The sequence below is a fragment of the Vigna unguiculata genome, chromosome 7 (assembly GCF_037176805.1).
Source record: "Vigna unguiculata cultivar grain cowpea cultivar isolate G323 ecotype 2 chromosome 7, ASM3717680v1, whole genome shotgun sequence".
NCBI lineage: Eukaryota > Viridiplantae > Streptophyta > Magnoliopsida > Fabales > Fabaceae > Vigna > Vigna unguiculata.
Window position 1 is genome coordinate 3,939,231 of NC_140798.1, and position 19,695 is coordinate 3,958,925.

Sequence of the window (19,695 nt, forward strand, 5' to 3'; positions counted from 1 at the left end):
TTATTTAATTATTTGAATTCCTCGGGTTTTACATTTCCCCCACCTTATAAAATTTTCGTCCCCGAAAATTTAAAGCTTACCAGGGAATATATGCGGATACGATTGCCTCATCAGGTCCTCCATCTCCCAAGTCATCTCTTGAGTCGCTTCATCCCAAAGGACTTTCACCGTCCTGATCTCTTTACCTCTCAACTGTTTAACCTGTGAGTCCAAGATCTGCACTGGTCCGGCATCCATCGTCAAATCATCTCGAACCTGGATATCGTCCGCTTCCAATACATGTGAAGGGTCTGCAATGTACTTCCTCAATTGTGACATGTGGAAGACATTATGCAAATTCGCCAAGTGTGGCGGTAATTCAATCTCATACGCCACTGGACCTATCTTCCGAGTGATCTGATACAGCCCAATGAACCTTGGGGTCAGCTTTCTGGACTTGAGAACTCTTCCAACACCAGTAGTTGGAGTCACTCGGAGAAACACATGGTCTCCAACCTTAAACTCTAACGGTCGTCTTCTTCTATCAGCATAAGACTTCTGCCGACTCTGGGTGGCTCGCATCCTCTCCTGAATCATCTTTACTTTATCAGTGGTCATCTGTAAAAACTCAGGGCCAAGCACCACTACTTCACCATCCCGATTCCAGCACAATGAAGTCCTGCACCTCCTTCCATACAGTGCCTTATAAGGTGCCATCCCGATACTGGAATGGTAACTGTTGTTGTAAGTAAACTCCACCAAAGGGAGTACCTCACTCCAGCCACCCAAGTGATCTACACAAGCTCGCAACAAGTCCTCCAAGGACTGGATAGTCCTCTCTGACTGTCCGTCAGTCTGAGGATGATATGCTAAACTCATTCGTAGCTGAGTACCCAATGCTGCTTGTAGCGACTGCCAAAATCTCGACGTAAACCTCGGGTCCCTGTCTAACACTATACTCGCTGGGACTCCATGTAATCTGACCACCTCCCTCACATACAACTCCGCCAATTTATCCATCGACAATTTCTGATTAATCAGCAAGAAATGTGCACATTTAGTTAGTCATTCTACAATTACCCAGATCGCATCATATCCCCTCGTAGATTTAAGCTCGAAAAGTGTTTGGTTAGTTTCCAATAATTTAAGAGGTGGCATGCCTCGTTTATCTCCAGAAGTGGTTGTTCTATGTTTGTATAATAACTCTTTGTCTGGGCCAATTTCTCCTCTCTTGTGCAACAAAATGAGCAACAAAAGCAATTTGATCGACTTGGACATGGGTTATAATCATTTATCTGGAGACCTCACAGATTGTTGGAATGATTGGAAATCATTGGTTCATGTTGATTTAGGATACAACAACTTAACAGGAAAGATTCCTCACTCTGTGAGTTCTTTGTCCAACCTTCGATTTTTATACCTAGAAAGCAATAAGTTGTTTGGTGAGGTACCTGTCTCACTTAAAAATTGCCAAAATCTTTGGATACTTGATCTCGGTCACAACAACTTTTCTGGAGATATACCAAACTGGTTGGCACAAAGTGTGAAAGGTCTTAAACTCAGATCCAATCATTTCAGTGGAAATATTCCCACACAACTCTGTCAACTTCGTTCTTTGATGGTGATGGATTTTGCAAGTAATGGATTGTCAGGAGCAATACCCAATTGCTTGCATAACATCACAACCATGCTTTCTAGCGATGCATCAACTCGTGAAGTCGGTTATACCCTTAATTTACCAAGTTTAACATTGAACTATCTTTGTAGTATTACCATGCTTATAAAAGGAAATGAGTTAGAATATTTTCATTTGATGAATGTGATCGATCTCTCGAATAACAAATTGTCAGGAAGTGTGCCTTTAGAGATGTATATGCTCACTGGAATACAATCCTTGAACTTGTCGCATAACATGTTGAGTGGCACAATACCAAAAGAGATTGGCAACTTGGAACCCTTGGAATCCATTGATTTCTCAAGAAACTTTTTCTCAGGAGAAATTCCTCAGACTATGTCTTCCTTGCATTACCTTGAGGTCTTAAATTTGTCTTTCAACAATTTCAATGGAAAAATCCCATCAGGGACCCAACTTGGTTCTTCAAACCTTAGCTATATGGGCAATTCTGGCCTCTGTGGATTTCCACTTTCAAAGATATGCCCAGAAGATGAAATATCCCACAATACAAAATCCATTGGAGAAGAAGAAGGTGATGAATCTGAAGTACATTCTATGTTCTACATGGGCTTGGGAATTGGATTTGCAGTACGATTCTGGGGAGTTCTTGGCACCATTTTCTTCAACAGGAGATGCAGACATGCTTATTTTAGATTTTTGCATCAGATTTATGACTTTACCATCCAAAAGATGTTACAAATCTATTACTTTTAGAAGTGTTAATAAATAATATTATTTAATAGTATTTATAAATGTTAATAATTAATTAAAGTAAACTTTTGTTTTGAATTATATTACATGATTAAGAATATTTAAAATTTTATCCTGACATGTATTCAAATTGCATATTATTAGATAGTAATATCTGAGTATATTTACTGCTAAAGTTGTACTCTGCAGGTCCCTGATGTTCAGCTTCAATAAATTACTCATGCAGAAGTTCTATGCAGTAGGCCACAAGCGTTCATGTGTTATATTATAGATATGTAAATAAAAATACGACTTTTACATTAGGGTTTTTATGAGGATACTTACTGCATTTATGATTTGTGTTTGAGAACAGCTTATAAGTGTTTTTATTGAATATGAATTATGATTTAGATAGTTTAGTAATCTTACATAAACTTCATTCGATAATATGAATACGTTGAAAGTTGAATTCACAAAATTTTTATTTTGGTTTAATTATACAAAAGTTACTTTTTTCGTTATAAAAAATTAAGACTTAATTAGAACTACTTAAAAATTAAGAATTTAATTGAAATTTTGTAACTAAAACTAAGATTTTTTGCGTAATTAAACTTTTTATTTTTAATAAAATGCAGCGCAAAGACAGGCGTCAAACTAAACACGTCAGAACATAATAGAAATGCTTACACTTTTATTTTGCTTAAAAGGATTTCTAAAATTAAGTTGTTGCGGCTTAGTCAAACAAATGAAAAAGCATCAATAGTAATCATTATAAAATTTTCTAATGACAAACATCAATACTTTAGAAAATTTGGACCGAGAAACTTTAAATAACAAACAGGGAATATAATCATAAATTCTTGAAAATGATTCAAATTCTTAAGACCTGCATTTCTTTCTTATTCGTTCTAGTTCCCTCGGCAACTTCCAAGCAAAAAAGTAAAGCCAAATGGCCCGGGACAGCAACATATTGACGAGTGCTTTATGTCCTCTTTCAATATTTAATTTTGGATTTTAAAATTAATTCTTGTGTTTAAAAGATGATTTAATTAAGATTTCTGATAATTAGTTTTATTGAGTTTGTAAGATAATTTTTTTAATTGTATAAATTATTTTTTAGATATTGTAAAATTAAGCTCATAAAATGTGTGAAAACAAATTAACTAGCTATAAAACACCTTCAAAGATACCTTACGTGAAAACAATTATCACTCCTAAACTATGATGTACCGATACTTATACTTTAACTTGGGTCATATACTCGTGTCTAACACGTGTCCATGTAACATACCTTAAGATACTTTAGGATACTTTATTGATACTTATCAATGAAGTATCTAATTTATGAAATCGTATTGCACTACAAGAAAATATCTGAATAATGACAAATTTTAGTGACAAAAAATAATTAGTCTTCATATAGTGACCCATTTAGGTATCAATTTAAAAGCTAAAGGTTCATTAACTAACACAAAAAATGTCTATAACATCACTCAGTTAATGTCAACTAAAGAGAACAAAGACGTCAAAAATGACCAGTGGTATTTTTGTAAATAAAATGTCAATTTTGACATCTGTCCAGGTGTGTCCCGACGTCCCTTAACGTTTGTTCACCACGCGCCCGACGTCACTCCAGCTTGACGTTTGTTCCCCACGCGCCCGACGTCCCTCAACGTCGATTTTTTCACTTATCCGACGTCACTCGATGTCAGGTAGTCTTAGACCCGATGTCCTGCTTCATATATTGCACAACAGTCACGCGAAACCTCACTGTTTCTCTTCTCCGCGAGCTCTCCTTCGCGTTCTGTCGGCCATCGCGACCTCCTAAGGTGAGTTTTCCACCATGAATCTTGTTGGGTTTTGATTTGTGCACTGATTTAAGTATTTTGAACCGATTGAATTTCGTTTTGATCTCCATTTCACATAAATGTAGGGTTTTCTTTCTCTTTACCGGCAGCCCACCCTCCTCCTCCTCCTCCATCTGCATCCTTGTTTTTTCTACAAAAGGTTAGTTTTTCATTTTCCTCTAGTTTCATGTATGTCCTTATTTTGTATATTTTTTGGCACTTTTTTTTATTCGGAAAATTATGATTTTTGATATATTTGAAATAAAATTTAGATTTATTATAAGATGAGTTGCATGTTAAAGTGATTTTAATGTATTTTTTGATTTTTTTTTGGCTTATTTTTTTATTTGAAATTTTATGATAGTTGATAAATCTGGAATAAAATTTATATTTATTATTAGATTTTTTGAATGTTAAAATAATTTTAATTTTGTTTTTATTTATTAATATTATTATTGCATTGTTATTTTATATGTGAAGATTTATTATAATTTTAGTTCACGATTTTGAGCAAACCTTAGTTCCCATTTGAGATCTAGTACAAATGATTAAATTTTTAATTGTTTGTATTAAATCTTGAACTATCCGATCAGACAGTTTTAAAAAAATATTTTTCATAATTCACTATAACATGTATATTAAGGTTTATGCATAAATTTGATAAAATTTTGACTAAGGCAATTTGTGTTGTTCTCTGGATGCATACTTGATTGTGATCATGACTGATCTCTTTCATTTCGTGTACGTCAGAGACCAATGTGAAATGCTCTCAAAATTTTGTCAAATATATGATGTTTGACTTCTTCGTATACGTGTTAGGAAATTATGAAAAATAATTTTTTCGAATGGGTAAGTCCTTACCTTGTGAGAATAAAAAAATTGAGATTGATGAAGTTTTTTACGAAAATAGTATGGATGGAATATGGATGAATGAGCGTTGCATTAGCGAATAGTATGTGAAGGGGGTTTCTGACTTTTTGCAATATGCTTAAGAACACGCAATCTCTGTTAATGAAACATATTTTTGTCCTTGTGTTCGTTGTCTTAATCAAATACGTCACGACTTGGGCACAATGCGTGCTCATCTTTCCATCTTCGGTATAATGAGAAGTTATACACTTTGGACTTGGCATGGAGAAGTATTAGAAAAGCCTACGACGTCACGAGGAATAGATTATGTAAATCAATGGATTGATGATCATTTAGAAGACATGATACGTGATGTTGGGGAAGAAAATTTTGAAAAAGCTCATTTATTTAATTCTCTTAAGTTTGATTAAGAGGAAGATTTGTACCCAGGATGCGCTAACTCTACACGTTTGTCGACAACATTTGGAATATCAAATGTTAGCTACAACGTATAAAATGTTATCAATAATATTCAACATATTATCAACAAAATCAAACTATAAGGTTAATAACATTAATATTAGTTATCAATAAATTTTGTCATATCAAGTTCCGGTCAACTTCAATAACATGATCAAAAGATGGAGTAAGGATTGGTATTCTCTCTTGCGCCAACATCCCGAGATAGCTTTTGAAGATGTCCGCATAAGGATCTCTCGACATCCCAGTGTCGACGTTAATATCGACAAGTGTTTTTTGACCCTTAGCTCTTCTAATTAAGAGTTGTCTCAACTTAGTGGCTCCTCTAGTGAGTCTCTTAGTGGGTGTTTCATCCTCTAATGAACTATGATGCTCAGTCATATATCTCTGAGATGAAAACATCACAAAACATTAATAAGCAACATATAAAATCACATATAAAATATTATTTAATAAAACACTTAAATTTTAAAATGAACGCGAAATTCGAAATTCATACATAAAGTTATTGATTAGTCATATGTATATTCTTTCATCGTAATCTTTTCGAATTGCATGTACATTATCAACTAGAGGGACTTTATCGACATTTATCGTTCTTCTAAATGGTTGGCTGACAACAGTACTAAGATTACTCAAATTCTCTTCATTAGGATCAATTTATTTTTTTCCATGAATAACGAACAAACCAATGTTCAGCGGGATTTTTAACATATATAGAAAACTTGATATGTTTGTTCTGGACGAAGTAATTTATTGAAGCTGAACATCAGGGACCTGCAGAGTACACCTGTAGCAGCAAATATAGTCAGATATTACTATCTAATAATATGCAATTTAAATAATTCAAAGCAAAAGTTTACTTGAATTATTAACATTTATAAATGCTATTATATAATATTATTTATTAACACTTCTAAAAGTAATATATTTGTAACATACCATTGTACTATAATTGTCATAGCTTAGATGAAGTTCATCTTTTGGATGGCAAAGTCATAAGTCTGGTGCACAAATCTAAAATAAGCATGTCTACATCTCCTATTGAAGAAAATGGTGCCAACAACACCCCAGAATCCTACTGCAAATCCAATTCCCAAGCCCATGTACAACATAGAATGTACTTCAGATTCATCTCCTTCTTCTTCTCCAGTTGATTTTGTATTCTGGGATTTTTCATCTTCTGGGCATATCTTTGAAAGTGGAGGTCCACAGAGACCAGAATTCCCTATATAGCTGAGGTTTGAAGAACCTAGTTGGGTCCCTAATGGGATTTTCCCCTTGAAATTATTGAAAGACAAATTTAAAACCTCTAGATAATGCAAGGAAGACATGGTCTGAGGAATCTCTCCAGAGAAAAAGTTTCTTGAGAGATCAATGGACTCCAAGGGTTCCAAGTTGCCAATCTCTTTTGGTATTTTGCCACTCAACATGTTATGAGACAAGTTCAATGATTGTAATCCAGTGAGCATATACATCTCTAAAGGCACTCTCCCAGACAAGTTGTTATTCGAGAGATCGATCAAATTCATCAAATTAAAATATTCTAACTCATTTCCTTTTATAAGCATGGTAATAGTACAAGCAACACTTGTACTAAAACTTGGTAAATTAAGGGTATAACCGACTGCACGAGTTGATGCATCGCTAGAAAGCATGGTTGTGATGTTATGCAAGCAATTGGGTATTGCTCCTGACAATCCATTACTTGCAAAATCCATGACCATCAAAGAATGAAGTTGACATAGTTGTGTGGGAATATTTCCACTGAATCGATTAGATCTGAGTTTAAGACCTTTCACACTTTGTACCAACCAGTTTGGTATATCTCCAGAAAAGTTATTGTGACCGAGATCAAGTATCCAAAGATTTTGGCAATTTTTAAGTGAGACAGGTACCTCACCAAACAACTTATTGCTTTCTAAGTATAAAAATCGAAGGTTGGACAAAGAAGTTATTGAGTGAGGAATCTTTCCTGTTAAGTTGTTGTATCCTAAATCAACATAAACCAATGATTTCCAATCATTCCAACAATCTGTGAGGTCTCCAGATAAATGATTATAACCCATGTCCAAGTGAATCAAATTGCTTTTGTTGCTCATTTTGTTGCACAAGAGAGGAGAAATTGACCCAGACAAAGAGTTATCATGCAAAATTAATACAATCACTTCTGGAGATAAACGAGGCATGTTACCTCTTAAATTATTGGAAACTAACCAAACAAATTGTGGCATTAACAACACATTTGATATGTCTCCATTGACTGTGTTGTTGATTAATTTGAAATAATGAAGTTGTTTAGAAAAGTTCCAAAATCTGTCAAGAGGTTCAAATGAAGCAGTTGAGTCTACAATGGTTAGAAATTTTAGAGAACTTTGTGTGAATAACCATTCAGGAAGCTTGTCTCTCACATGGCCAAACTCAACCGCTTGAAGTTGGAAAGGAGGGGTCCATTCAGGATCAAAATCAAAGACCAGGGCAGGTGAATTAAGGGATAACACCTCCAACTTTGAAAAGGAAACTAAATTTCTTTCGGACACAATTCCAGTCAAGGAATTTTCTGCTACTCGAAGGCTTTCCAAGTTGAACAGTTTCCTGAGGTCTTTCGGAAGATTTCCATTCAATTGATTTGAGTCGAGGTTCAGTTCAATCAAGGATGATAAATTTCCCAAACATGCAGGGATTGGACCAGAAAAAAAGTTAAAAGAAAAACGAAGAGTTTGTAGTTGTTCGAGTTGTCCTAACCAATTTGGAAGAGGTCCTTTGAGATAATTATGAGTAAAATACAAGAACTTAATACTTCTAAGATTCGGCATTGTTTCAGGCAGTTCACCGTGTATTTGATTCCAACTAAGGTCAATATAGGAGATGTCAGAACTAAGATTGAATAACCAACTAGGCAACTCAGATACAAAATCATTATCAGCAAGATTTAGAGCTTTAAGTGAAGTAAAATTAGCATATTGAAGAGTTGGATATATCTTCTCAAGTTGACAAAATCCTAAATGTAACAGAGAAAGTGAAGGGAGCAAAGTGAGTGATTGAAGCCAATCAATTTCCTTGTGAATATGAACACCATCAAGATTAAGGTATTGCAATGATGAAATATTGGAAATCCAATGGAGATCACGGACAAGAATATCATAGTTTCGTGATAAGTCAAGATACTGGAGGTTGGAGGAGTTTTCACGGCTACCCATTGAATTGAATTGGAGAAACTTGAAGCCATTGTTGCTCAAATCCAAGTAGGTCAAATATTCAAGTTGCAGCAAACCCAAATTTAATTCACCTGTTAATAAAAGAAATTATGAAATTCTCTAACAAGAAACTATAAGATTGAATCTAAAAGTAACAAGTTTACCTGACAAACAGTGTGATTTGTTGCCTTTTTCTCCCACAGCAGTAATTGGAGAGGGATGAGTGTGACAAGGGAGAGTAAGCATTGAAACCCTACCTGTGATGTTATCACACTTGACTCCTCTCCATTCACAGCAATCTGATTTCGGAAACCATGAAGAGAGAAGCTGTGAAGGATCTGTGAGTCGTTGCTTGAAGTTAAGGAGTACGTTCGTGTCCTTCTCATTGCAATGAACCGCAAAACTGCATGAGTTGAACATGATGGAACACAGTGAACAAAGAAAAAATAATTTGATGATGGAGATGGAGGAGTTCATGATAATGCAATTCAAGATGTGGGTAGCATGTTAGCCACCTACAAATGTTTATATAGCGGAAGTAAAGTCTACATCAAAGTGGACATATGTTGCTAAAATTCCAATGAACCAATGGACATTAATTCCAAGTCATAGAGTGTGATAAGAAGTTCACGTGTCTCATGTGATAAAAAGTTCACCTGTCTTTCGGAGACGACTTACAAAGCAATTCACACGGAAGATTATAACTAGTGAGTCACACCTATGAGTGACAGTGAAAAAATAGAGTTTTTAGTTTAGGAAGAAGATTGAAAAAGAACAAGATATTTGTTTACTCATTTGTAATAAAAAAAAATTATTACTGGAATTTTTAATGTAGTATAAGCTTGTGTTTATATTGAAGAATAGATTTAAAGCAGTTTATGTGCCTTTTTTTGAACAGTCAATGTACATTCATATGCATGTCCATCATTCAGATTCAACACAACTTGTGGAGGACGTACGTGGACCACTGTACGTTAAGTCTATCCCTCCATCCATGCCACAATTATAGCCGTCCATCATTCAAATTCACACTATTTTGTCAATTACCTTACTTGTGCTTACTTGCATGAAAGTTAAGTACTATGGAAATTTTTAATTTATCCACACTTAAAATTTTGACACCTATTTATACTTATTTGGTCATTTTGCATTCAATTATTATTCAATTTATCAAAACGTTCTTATATTTTTCTAAATATACAAAAATATCACTCATAAATATTCTTATTACCATTCACTAGTGTAAACACAGGTGCTATCGCGCCTGTGTGTACACATTTTTTTGAATTATATTAATAATTGATGATGTTGTAATGTTATTAAGTTAATAAATAAAATAAAAGTATATTTATAAAAAATAAAATAAAATGTACGGAGAAAATAAGAGAAAAATAACTGTTGATGAATAGTAAGAGAAAAAAAGAAAAAAGAGATAAGTAAATAATTTTATAAAAACTTATACAAATAACCATTAATTTTTAAAAATTTAATAAATAATTAAATTATAAAGGGTAAAGTTGGAATTATGAAATGTGGACACAAAAGAGGGAATCCCCTTTATATATAGTTATAGATTATCTATAAAAATACCACTCCAAATATTTACAAAAAATATCACTCCAAATATTTACGAAAATGCACTCATATATTATTATTGTTATTATTATTATTATTACTAATGTTGTAATAATAATAATAATAATTATTATTATTATTATTATTTTATTGTAATTGTAATACTATTATTGTGACAATTCAATATTATTATTATAGTCATTATTATTATAATAATAATTATTTTATTATTTATAATAGGTTATTATTATTATTATTATTATTATTATTATTAACATTATTACAATTATTTCCATCATAATTCATTCTCTCTTTCTTTTTATTCTTTTTTTTTTAAAGAGTGAATTATAATACCCAACCCTTTTTTCATTAAGTACAATTCCACTAACTAATTTCGTTTACAGTTGAATAAAATGTACTTATGCTCTTGATCCCTAAGTATGCAAATTGAAAGGATAATAATTAAAGTTAAGATTAAGGTGTATAAATTCAAAATAATTAGGCTCAAATGGGTTATCAACAAAGAATGATTACTTACAGGTTGACTGTTTGACATTGAGATATATAAATTCAACAAAAAATTCTTAATCATTTTCATGCTTCTAATGTGATGTTATCAAAATAAAACTCAAGCAATATCAACTTGACAACAATAATGGAAACACTCAAATTGTTTATGGATTCACACACTCACTTAGTTTGTTTTCTGGTTTATTTCATTGATATATCACTTGTTACAATTTATTATCTTGACTAACTATCTAGCTCTAATAATCAAATCCTATTTAATTAAGAATTCAACCAAAATTTATTTTTCTCTTTCTCATTTGTGTTCAATTCACTGAGTTGTTTTAGAATCAGGATATATATTAAGTGAATCCTAATTTCTCTTTAACGAACTTTGTCAAAAAATATTTTTTAAATGATTCCCAAAAAAAGTTTAATCGTCTCTAAATATTATGTGCAAAATATTAAGTAAATATTAAAGTTAAACAGTTAATTTTAACTAACTAGATAAAATAACAACATTCTAACCAAAATAACTAAAGCAGAATATTACTAATTACTAATATACTACAAAATATTAAAAAAAAATAGTGAAACCGCATTTATAAAGTTCTTAAGGGTAGGAATGTCAAAAAAATTCGTACACGCGGGTATCCGCGGATAAAACCCGCAACGGGTAGAAAACGGATATTAAAAATGGATACCCGCTACCCATGGGTACAGGTATTTTTGATAACCGCATGTTAACGGGGCGGGTACGGATATCATAGTATCCGTACCTGTGGATACCCTTACCCGCTAAACTTACACCCCTTAACATTCTTTTCTTTCCTTTTTTTGAAATTGGGCATATAGATCAAATCTTATATAGACAATGGCGTTTATGGTATGTTTGTTGTCAAACGATGGAATCAAAATAAGAATACTTGACATATGACAATTGAGGTTTATTATTTGCTTATTTTGTTTATTTTTCAGAAACCAATCGGAGAAAGTGAGTTTGTTGATCAAAACACTAATTAAAGAATTTTCATTGTTGAACGTTATTTTATACTTTTACAATTATTTGGACTTGTATCAACTTGAGTTTATTTGAACTTTATTTAAAATTTATGACAATGATGTATTTTATTTTATTTTATTTGAATTTATAATTAAATATTTGTTTTTTAAATAATTTTGCAATTACCTGTGAGTATCCGTAGATATAAAAAAAATAGACGAATATCCACACAATAGATACCCGACGGATATGGATACAAATAGTAATAAATATTTATCCAACGGATAGGATATATTTAAAAAAATATATTAAATAAATAAAATAAATAAAATAAATCACATATTGACACGTGATATTATTAATGTCCTTAATAATTTTTTAAAGACCTTTGAGACATCTTCTCAATAGTTAGAACGCAATTGAAATAATTTAAAAAATGGAGACCAATTTAAAACTTTCTAACCAAAGTGAAGCCAAACAAGTAATTAAATGATAATTTAACTATAATATATAATCTATAAATAAATTATTGAATGAGATATCTTTTTACGTTGTACACTTTCTTTTAGGCGAGTAAGTCTATTGAAATTCTATTACACAAAAATAAATTCAATGTAGTTCCTATATTTATTATTTTATCTCAATTTGGTCTCATTTTTTTAAAACTGGATCAATTTCATCCTTATATCAAATTTAATTTTTATATAATTTTTACAATAATTTTTTATTATAATTGATATTTTTAACAAAATTAAGTTTATTTAAATATTTATTTATTTGAAACAATATAAATATTTGAAACAATATTTAAATAAAGTTAAATGCAAAATTTATAAATTGAATTGTAAAATTTTAAATAAACATATTTATTTTAAATTGTTATAAAATTATTTTAAAATTTTATATATGAACTTATAAAGTTTTTATTTTTAAAGCAAATCTAATAGGCATGTCAAAGTGAGTCAATCCGGCTCACACGGGTGGGCTCACCATGAGCCAAGTTGAAAATGAGTGAACCTAACCCGGCTCACTTTATGGTGAGCCAGAAATTTCGCAACCCGACTCAACCCACCACGGGTTGGTGGGTTAAGTGGGCTGGCCCACCAACCCACATAAAAAAATTATCTATTTATTTATTTTAAGTATTCAAATATTTAAATAAATTTTTAAGCAACCCATGAGATGACAATCAAAGTAAAATCAATTACCAATGTCTTCATCATACTTACCACCAATATATGATGAATTGTTTCCAAAAAAAGGTGTCCATATAGTCCAAGAAAACATGCTAATATTACACATTTTCTATTATGCTATTCAACAAAATATAAATTAAAAAACTTCACATTTTTGTCATGCTAATTTAGAAAAATTTATTTGTAAGACGGTTGCTTGAGTAATTTACTATAAAGATTATAATTAAAGATTAAAGTATCAACGTATATAACTTGATAATCAAATTAATTCAACATTCAAACTATTTAAATATTTATTGAGCAACATTCTAACATATTTAAAAATATGAAATTATGAACCTATATAAGTAGGAGTAGTAAATAATTATTAAAAAAATTATAAAAAATTATAAAAAAATGTTGGTGGATTAAGTGAGCTGAGTTGAGTTCAACCCACTTTTGAAAAATCTGAATTTTTTTCAACCCAACCCGACTCAAACCTGTGATAAGTCGGGTTGGCTCTCGGATTGAAATCCATTTTGATATCTCTAAATTCTAACATTTATCTATAAATTATAGATATATAAATATTTAACCTATATATATATTTTGCATCATTCATCATTACACTTGCAACATTTGCATTTATAGGATCATTCAAAGTGATAATTCTTATTTCCCTCACTGTTTTGCATTTATATCAAATTCTCACATTCCCAAGTCACTTTAACTTTGTATTTATATCTTGGTTGACTCTACACGACATTAGGGAGAAAACTAAGATTTCTTCCTTAATCTCTATGCTACTTGGAGGTTTAACAGTGTAAACTATCTCATTCATGTTATGATATATATTACATCTAATAACTAGATTGATTTTTAATGACATAATTCATAGATTAAAATTTAGAGAAAAAATGAATCCATTTAAGTTCTTATTTTTGGCAATTCTAGTTTCTTTCAAACAAAATGAAGCAAAAAATTCTATACACACACTATTAAGCAATAAGTTATAAGTCTAACTTAATCCTGAAAAATCATTTTGTGAAGTGAAATTTGAACCCCTTAAATACCGTAAATTTACCTTTGTCTCTAGTCAATTTATGATCTTAAACATACCCTTTCACGATATGACATATACACGACTATTTAGTTTTTTTATTTTTTTGGCAGTTAAAGTATGGGTGTAACACAAAATACAATTAATTAAGAAAAGCAACATGTTGTACTAAAAGAGTAAACCCGAGTAACATTTGGAAAAGATGTTTATAGTTTCGCTCCTATTGCCAAACTGTGTTAGAGATCCAAAACAACTTTGCATTGTACTATGTCCAAACCTAAAGAATCACATATCAATGATTTCCATAAATGTTGAGTAGCCGATTTAAGCATTAATTTTGTCATCTTCATATATAAACTTGTTGAAGTGTATAAAGACTCTTACCATTTGATCCTCAATTATAATTGCTATTATATATATTTGAATTGTTTGGATACCAAATAAACATATTAATAACAATATTTATTTGTGATTATATCTTCGAACATGTTTGAAGTGGATACAAGTTTAAAATAACACAAATTACAACAACAGAAAAAAAAAAAGACGGTACAAAATAGAAAAGAGCAAGTAAAACTCAACCCTGTTTAATAACTTCAATCTTGACCTACACACGTTAGTTGAGATGTTGAGTCTGTTCATTGAAGATGAGGTTTACACTACAAGCTCATTGACAACCTCCTTCATAGTAGGGCGAGATCGTGGACTTTCAGTCATGCAAGCAAGTGCTATCTTCGCAACCAATGCCACCTCTTTAACTGAACACTTTGTTGAAGGAGGGAGACGCTGGTCCAACTTATCCATCAATGTTATATCATCAAGTGTTGAGGCAACACCAATGAATGAAGATGATAGCAATAAAGAAGATATATAATCACCAGGGTGCTTTCCAATAAGTATTTCCCATGCCAACACTCCAAAACTATACACGTCACATTTCTCATTTACCTTCATTGTGTACGCAAGTTCTGTAACAAACTAAAGGTGATATCATACATGCAAAAAATGGATTGTAGTGACAAAGACAAGTATAGATAATTATGACCAACAAAGAGAAACTGAAAAACTATGAGATTCTGGACTATTAGAAGGAAAGAAAATTGACCTGGAGCAGCATATCCAAAGGTTCCTACAAATGAGGTCCAATTCGATGAATTGGGATTAAGAAACTTGGCCGTTCCAAAATCTGAGACATGTGCCACATATTCCAAATCCAAAAGGACATTTTTACTTGATATATCACGATGAATAATTGGTGGTGAGCAATCATAGTGCATGTAGAATAAAGCATTTGCTACATCTTTAATAACATTCACTCTCTTATTCCAATCAAATGCAATTGCTTGTTCATCATCCTTCAAAATATTCTGGACATTGCCCTTCTCCAAGAATTCACACACCACAAATAACCAATGGGAATGTGAACAAAACCCATATAACTTTACAATGTTACGATGGCGAATTTTTGAAAGAGCTTGGATCTCACTTGTAAAAGCTTTCATATTAAGTATTTCTCCATTTGGAACTGAATGTAGTTTCTTTACCGCAACAACTTGACCTGTGGGTAACAATGCTTTGTAAACTCGTCCTTGCCCCCCAACTCCAATGAGATGCTTATCATCAAAGTTTTCAGTAGCCTCAACAATATTCTCGAATACCATTTTGCCATCATAACTCCATATTGCAAATGTGTTTAGAGTTTGTAAATTGGTAGCCAGCTCTTCCATTTTCACAGAAGTTTTGCATAAATAATACAAGACTCCAAAAACAAACAATGCCAGCATTATAGTGCCCAAAGTAAGGGGTAGAACCATTGTTATGACTTTTTTTGTCACATGATTATGCGATTTCCCACTCAGTGTTAGGCAAGGCTTTAAGCCGCTAACATTGCCACACAAGCCTTTATTATTTCTTAATGCTTCCATTGTAGCATTGCGAAAGACTGGAATGTCTGGAAGTGGACCCTCAAACTCATTGTACGATATATCAATAGATGTCAAGCTCATCATATCATCAAAGCAAGAAAGATCACCGGAAAGACTATTGTGAGAGAGATTCAATGTTTCTAATTTGTTTAATCCTCCAAGCATATGTGTTAATCTTCCCCTCAACAAATTTCCACTGAGATCAAGAGTTGTAAGAGATATTAATTTTCCAAGCTCCAAGGGAATATTCCCCTCAAATTTATTCTGGCTCAAATTCATGTTCCATAATTTGACTAAATTTCCAAGTTGATTTGGAATTAAGCCAGACAAATTATTAGATCCAATACTGAAAAACTGAAGATTCTTCATCGATGCAATTCTTTTGGGAATATTTCCTGAAAGATCATTGTTGTGGAGTGATAGATGAAACAACAGGACCAAATTACATAAATCTTGTGGAATGTTTCCTGTAAGATGATTTGAGGATAATTGAAGTTCTTGTAATTTTGTTGCCCCACCTAGCTCTGGTGGGATAACACCTGATAAATTATTGTTTGAGATCTTGAGGCTTGTGAGATTACGGAACTTTCCCCAATTTGGTGAAAGATGACCATAAAAATTGTTTTCACTCAATTCGATGTAATCCAAGTTTGGAAGTACATCAAAAGCATTTGTTATGTTTCCAGTTAGTTGATTTTTTTGAAGCCTGAGTCTTATAAGACTAGAGCAATTCTTCAAACTCTCCGGAATATAGCCAGTAAAATTGTTATTGCTAGCAGAAAAATGTGTCAACTTTTCACCACTACAAATGTTGTGAGGTAAATGGCCAAGAAAATAATTATCAGCTAGTTGCAAATTTTCCAAAGTAGCAAGTCTATTCATTTCTATTGGAATCTTGCCGTTGAGATAATTTTGAAATAAAGTTAATCCACGAAGCTTTGACAAATTTCCAATAGTGGAAGGAATGGATCCGGAGAGTTTGTTTTGATGAAGTAAAATGGATTCCAAGTTGACCATGTTACCTATGGAAGTCGGGATTGGCCCAGAGAGGTTATTATCATAAAGTGAAATGGATTTCAAATTGATCAGGTTACCTATGGAGGTCGGAATTGGTCCAGAGAGGTTGTTGTGTAGCAATTGAATTGTTACAAGGGAATGCAAATTTCCAACTTCATCTGGGATAATGCCAGAGAATTGGTTTGCATAAAGGTAAAGATAAACTAGATTGCTCAAGTTTCCAATTGTGGAGGGAATTTTATCAGAGAGAAAATTATTAGACAAATCTAGTTGACCGAGTGTTCTCAAAAATCCAATTTCACGAGGAATAGAGCCAGAGAATTGGTTGCCAAAAAGGCTAAGAAAATTTAGATTGCTTAGGTTTCCAATTTCACGAGGAACAGAGCCAGAGAGTTTGTTTCCAAGAAGGGAAAAATACTTCAGATATCTCAAGTTTCCTATTGTTGAAGGGATTTTGCCAGAGAGAAAATTATTAGACAAATCAAGAATCTCAAGGTTGATTAACTTACAAATTTCACTAGGAATGTGACCAGAAAGGTGGTTGTCGTGTAAGCTAAGAATGGATATATTGGTCAAAGCTCCAATTGAAAGAGGTATGGACCCATTAAGATTACAATTGCTCATGTCTAGATGTACTATTTTCCCCAGCATCCCAATTCCTTGGGGCATGTTTCCAGAAAGGCCACTTTTCTGAAGATACAGAATCTCCAAGTTCCTCATATTCACAATTTCTTCGGGGATGGAACCATTGAATTTATTAATTGCAAGTGACAAATGCTTTAGGTCCATACGCCATATTCTATGAGGAATCCTGCCAGAAAGGTTGTTGCCTCCCACGTCTAGATGAAACAAATTGTTGAACTTTTCTATAGAGATTGGGATTGTCCCTGTGAGATTGCACCAAGGAACATGAAGCATTCTCAGCTCCCTCAATCTACCTATTTCTTGAGGAAGAGACCCACTGAAAATATTGTCACTCATGTTCAATGTATGAAGACCGACCAATTGTGTTATTTCAGAAGGAATAACCCCAGAAAGTTCATTAAAAGACAAATCAAGAATAATTAGATTGGACATGACTCCAATTTGAGGAGGAATACTCCCATTCAAGAAGTTGATGCTTAGATTAAGAGTGTGAATGTTTGTAAACATGGAGAAGTTGAGATTTTGAAGCGTACCTCTTAATCCAATACTTGGAAGATTTATTTTGAACACATGATTGGAGTGATCACATGCAATTCCGAGCCAATTGCAAGAACTGTTGCCACTCCATGAAGAGAGAGAAGCTTGACTCTGGTTGTCGAGGCTGGCTTTCCACCTCAACAAAGCATTTGCTTCTGGAGTAATTCGAGAAGAATCAAAAGCGTGAGAATGGGAAAATGCATAAGAGCACATTAGAAGAAACAACCAAAATGGTTGGAGCTTCATGGACAGAAGCGTTGGAAATATGAATAGCATAGGGATTTGTTCACGCAATATTGAAGTGCAGTGTAACAGAAAGCTTGCATTTTGGTCATGGAATGTGCCACTACTTATACACTAATTTATTTCTAAAAAAACCCAAATAAAAAAGTTTATTTCCTGAAGTAGACCCTATCACTGTAGATATATAAAAATCGTGTTTCAGGTAATCGATTTCCAAACTATAAATTATATAAATTTTGACATTTCTCCTGTTGGAAAACGATTTTTTGGGAGCCGACTTCCATGCAGGTTTTTTCTTGCCTTTTTATATTTTATATATTTAATAAATTAGGTAAATAATATAAATAAAATTATAAATTCACTATGTTTAATTAATAAATTATTTATAATATTTTAATATGAAAATATTAATATAGGAATAAACTTTTCAAAGTGTTAGTTAGGTAATTATTATTTTTTATTTCGATTTATTTTAGAAAAAGAAATTCACTTGTATATACATAGAATCAATGATACATGACCGAAGTCAACAGCATTGTCTGTAAGTTCGCGTGCTCCATAAGTTTGAAATAGAAATTATGTATGATATTTTCCCTCAAGTTATACTTTTCAATTGTGATCTTTCCTCACAAACCAGCACTCTAGTTTTACCCTAGAAATATGCTTTCAAATTTTTAAGAAAGGAAGGCAAAAGTATCTGTTTTCATCATATAAAAGTATCTATTTTCTTATCTGTTAATTTTTAATAAATCAATAATTCTCACAAATCAGCAATCTGGTTTGGCATTTTTCAGCGTATTATTGTTATTATATATAATATTTAAAAATAAATGAAAAATAATAAGAAAAGGTGATAATGATAATTAAAATAAATAGTTGGCTATTTATTTTAAAGAAAATAAATATATTGTAAATTTAAAGAAAATAGTGATAACCATAAGGGTTATGATAATTTTAAATGGACAAAAAAAGTTTGTCAATTTTTTAAATAAAAAAATTAATTATGGTAAACCACGTGCCTATTTTGGCATTTTCTATCATGACTGACGTGGTTGTTTTTTTACCATGTTAACTTACAAAGCAACAACTTTGTCCGTCACTAGTTACTTAAGAGTTATTAAGTTAACAAGAAAATCTAATAATATACTAATATGACAATGATGTCACTTTCCTTTACGACACTTCCATTTTGTCGTATACACTGTTTTTCTTCCTTCAATGTCTCATTAGGAAAAGGATAGGATACGACACTGTTTTTCTTTCTTTCTATGTCTCATTAGGAAAAGGATAA

General features: G+C 32.2%; 3 protein-coding genes and 1 pseudogene across 3 annotated transcripts; 1 reads left to right on the forward strand and 3 right to left on the reverse strand.

Moving 5' to 3' along the window:
* On the reverse strand, positions 1 to 696 carry LOC146884537 (uncharacterized; annotated as a pseudogene).
* Positions 697 to 1,107: 411 nt separating this feature from the next.
* LOC114190170 (receptor-like protein EIX2) lies at positions 1,108 to 2,368 on the forward strand. The gene has a single exon (XM_028078963.2). It carries the CDS (start codon positions 1,136 to 1,138, stop codon positions 2,366 to 2,368), a length of 1,233 nt encoding a protein of 410 aa, XP_027934764.1. The 5' UTR covers positions 1,108 to 1,135.
* Positions 2,369 to 5,491: 3,123 nt separating this feature from the next.
* LOC114192681 (receptor-like protein EIX2) lies at positions 5,492 to 9,278 on the reverse strand. Its single transcript, XM_028082459.2, has 3 exons — positions 8,882 to 9,278; positions 6,463 to 8,809; positions 5,492 to 6,310 (listed from the first exon to the last, which is right to left on the reverse strand). Exons 1-2 carry the CDS (start codon positions 9,192 to 9,194, stop codon positions 6,486 to 6,488), a joined length of 2,637 nt encoding a protein of 878 aa, XP_027938260.1. The 5' UTR covers positions 9,195 to 9,278; the 3' UTR covers positions 5,492 to 6,310; positions 6,463 to 6,485.
* A 5,202-nt stretch (positions 9,279 to 14,480) lies between these two features.
* On the reverse strand, positions 14,481 to 18,151 carry LOC114189706 (uncharacterized). Its single transcript, XM_028078359.2, has 2 exons — positions 15,143 to 18,151; positions 14,481 to 15,005 (listed from the first exon to the last, which is right to left on the reverse strand). Exons 1-2 carry the CDS (start codon positions 18,129 to 18,131, stop codon positions 14,692 to 14,694), a joined length of 3,303 nt encoding a protein of 1,100 aa, XP_027934160.1. The 5' UTR covers positions 18,132 to 18,151; the 3' UTR covers positions 14,481 to 14,691.
* Positions 18,152 to 19,695: the final 1,544 nt, after the last annotated feature.

Excerpts from the sequence above, each read along its gene's own strand:
- LOC114190170 (XM_028078963.2), top strand. The coding sequence starts at position 1,136 with ATGCCTCGTTTATCTCCAGAAGTGGTTGTTCTATGTTTGTATAATAAC.
- LOC114192681 (XM_028082459.2), bottom strand. The coding sequence starts at position 9,194 with ATGAACTCCTCCATCTCCATCATCAAATTATTTTTTCTTTGTTCACTG. Across the intron at positions 8,810-8,881 it reads CAAATCACACTGTTTGTCAG|GTGAATTAAATTTGGGTTTG; the intron begins GTAAACTTGTTA and ends TTTTATTAACAG.
- LOC114189706 (XM_028078359.2), bottom strand. The coding sequence starts at position 18,131 with ATGTTTACAAACATTCACACTCTTAATCTAAGCATCAACTTCTTGAAT. Across the intron at positions 15,006-15,142 it reads CTTTGGATATGCTGCTCCAG|AACTTGCGTACACAATGAAG; the intron begins GTCAATTTTCTT and ends AGTTTGTTACAG.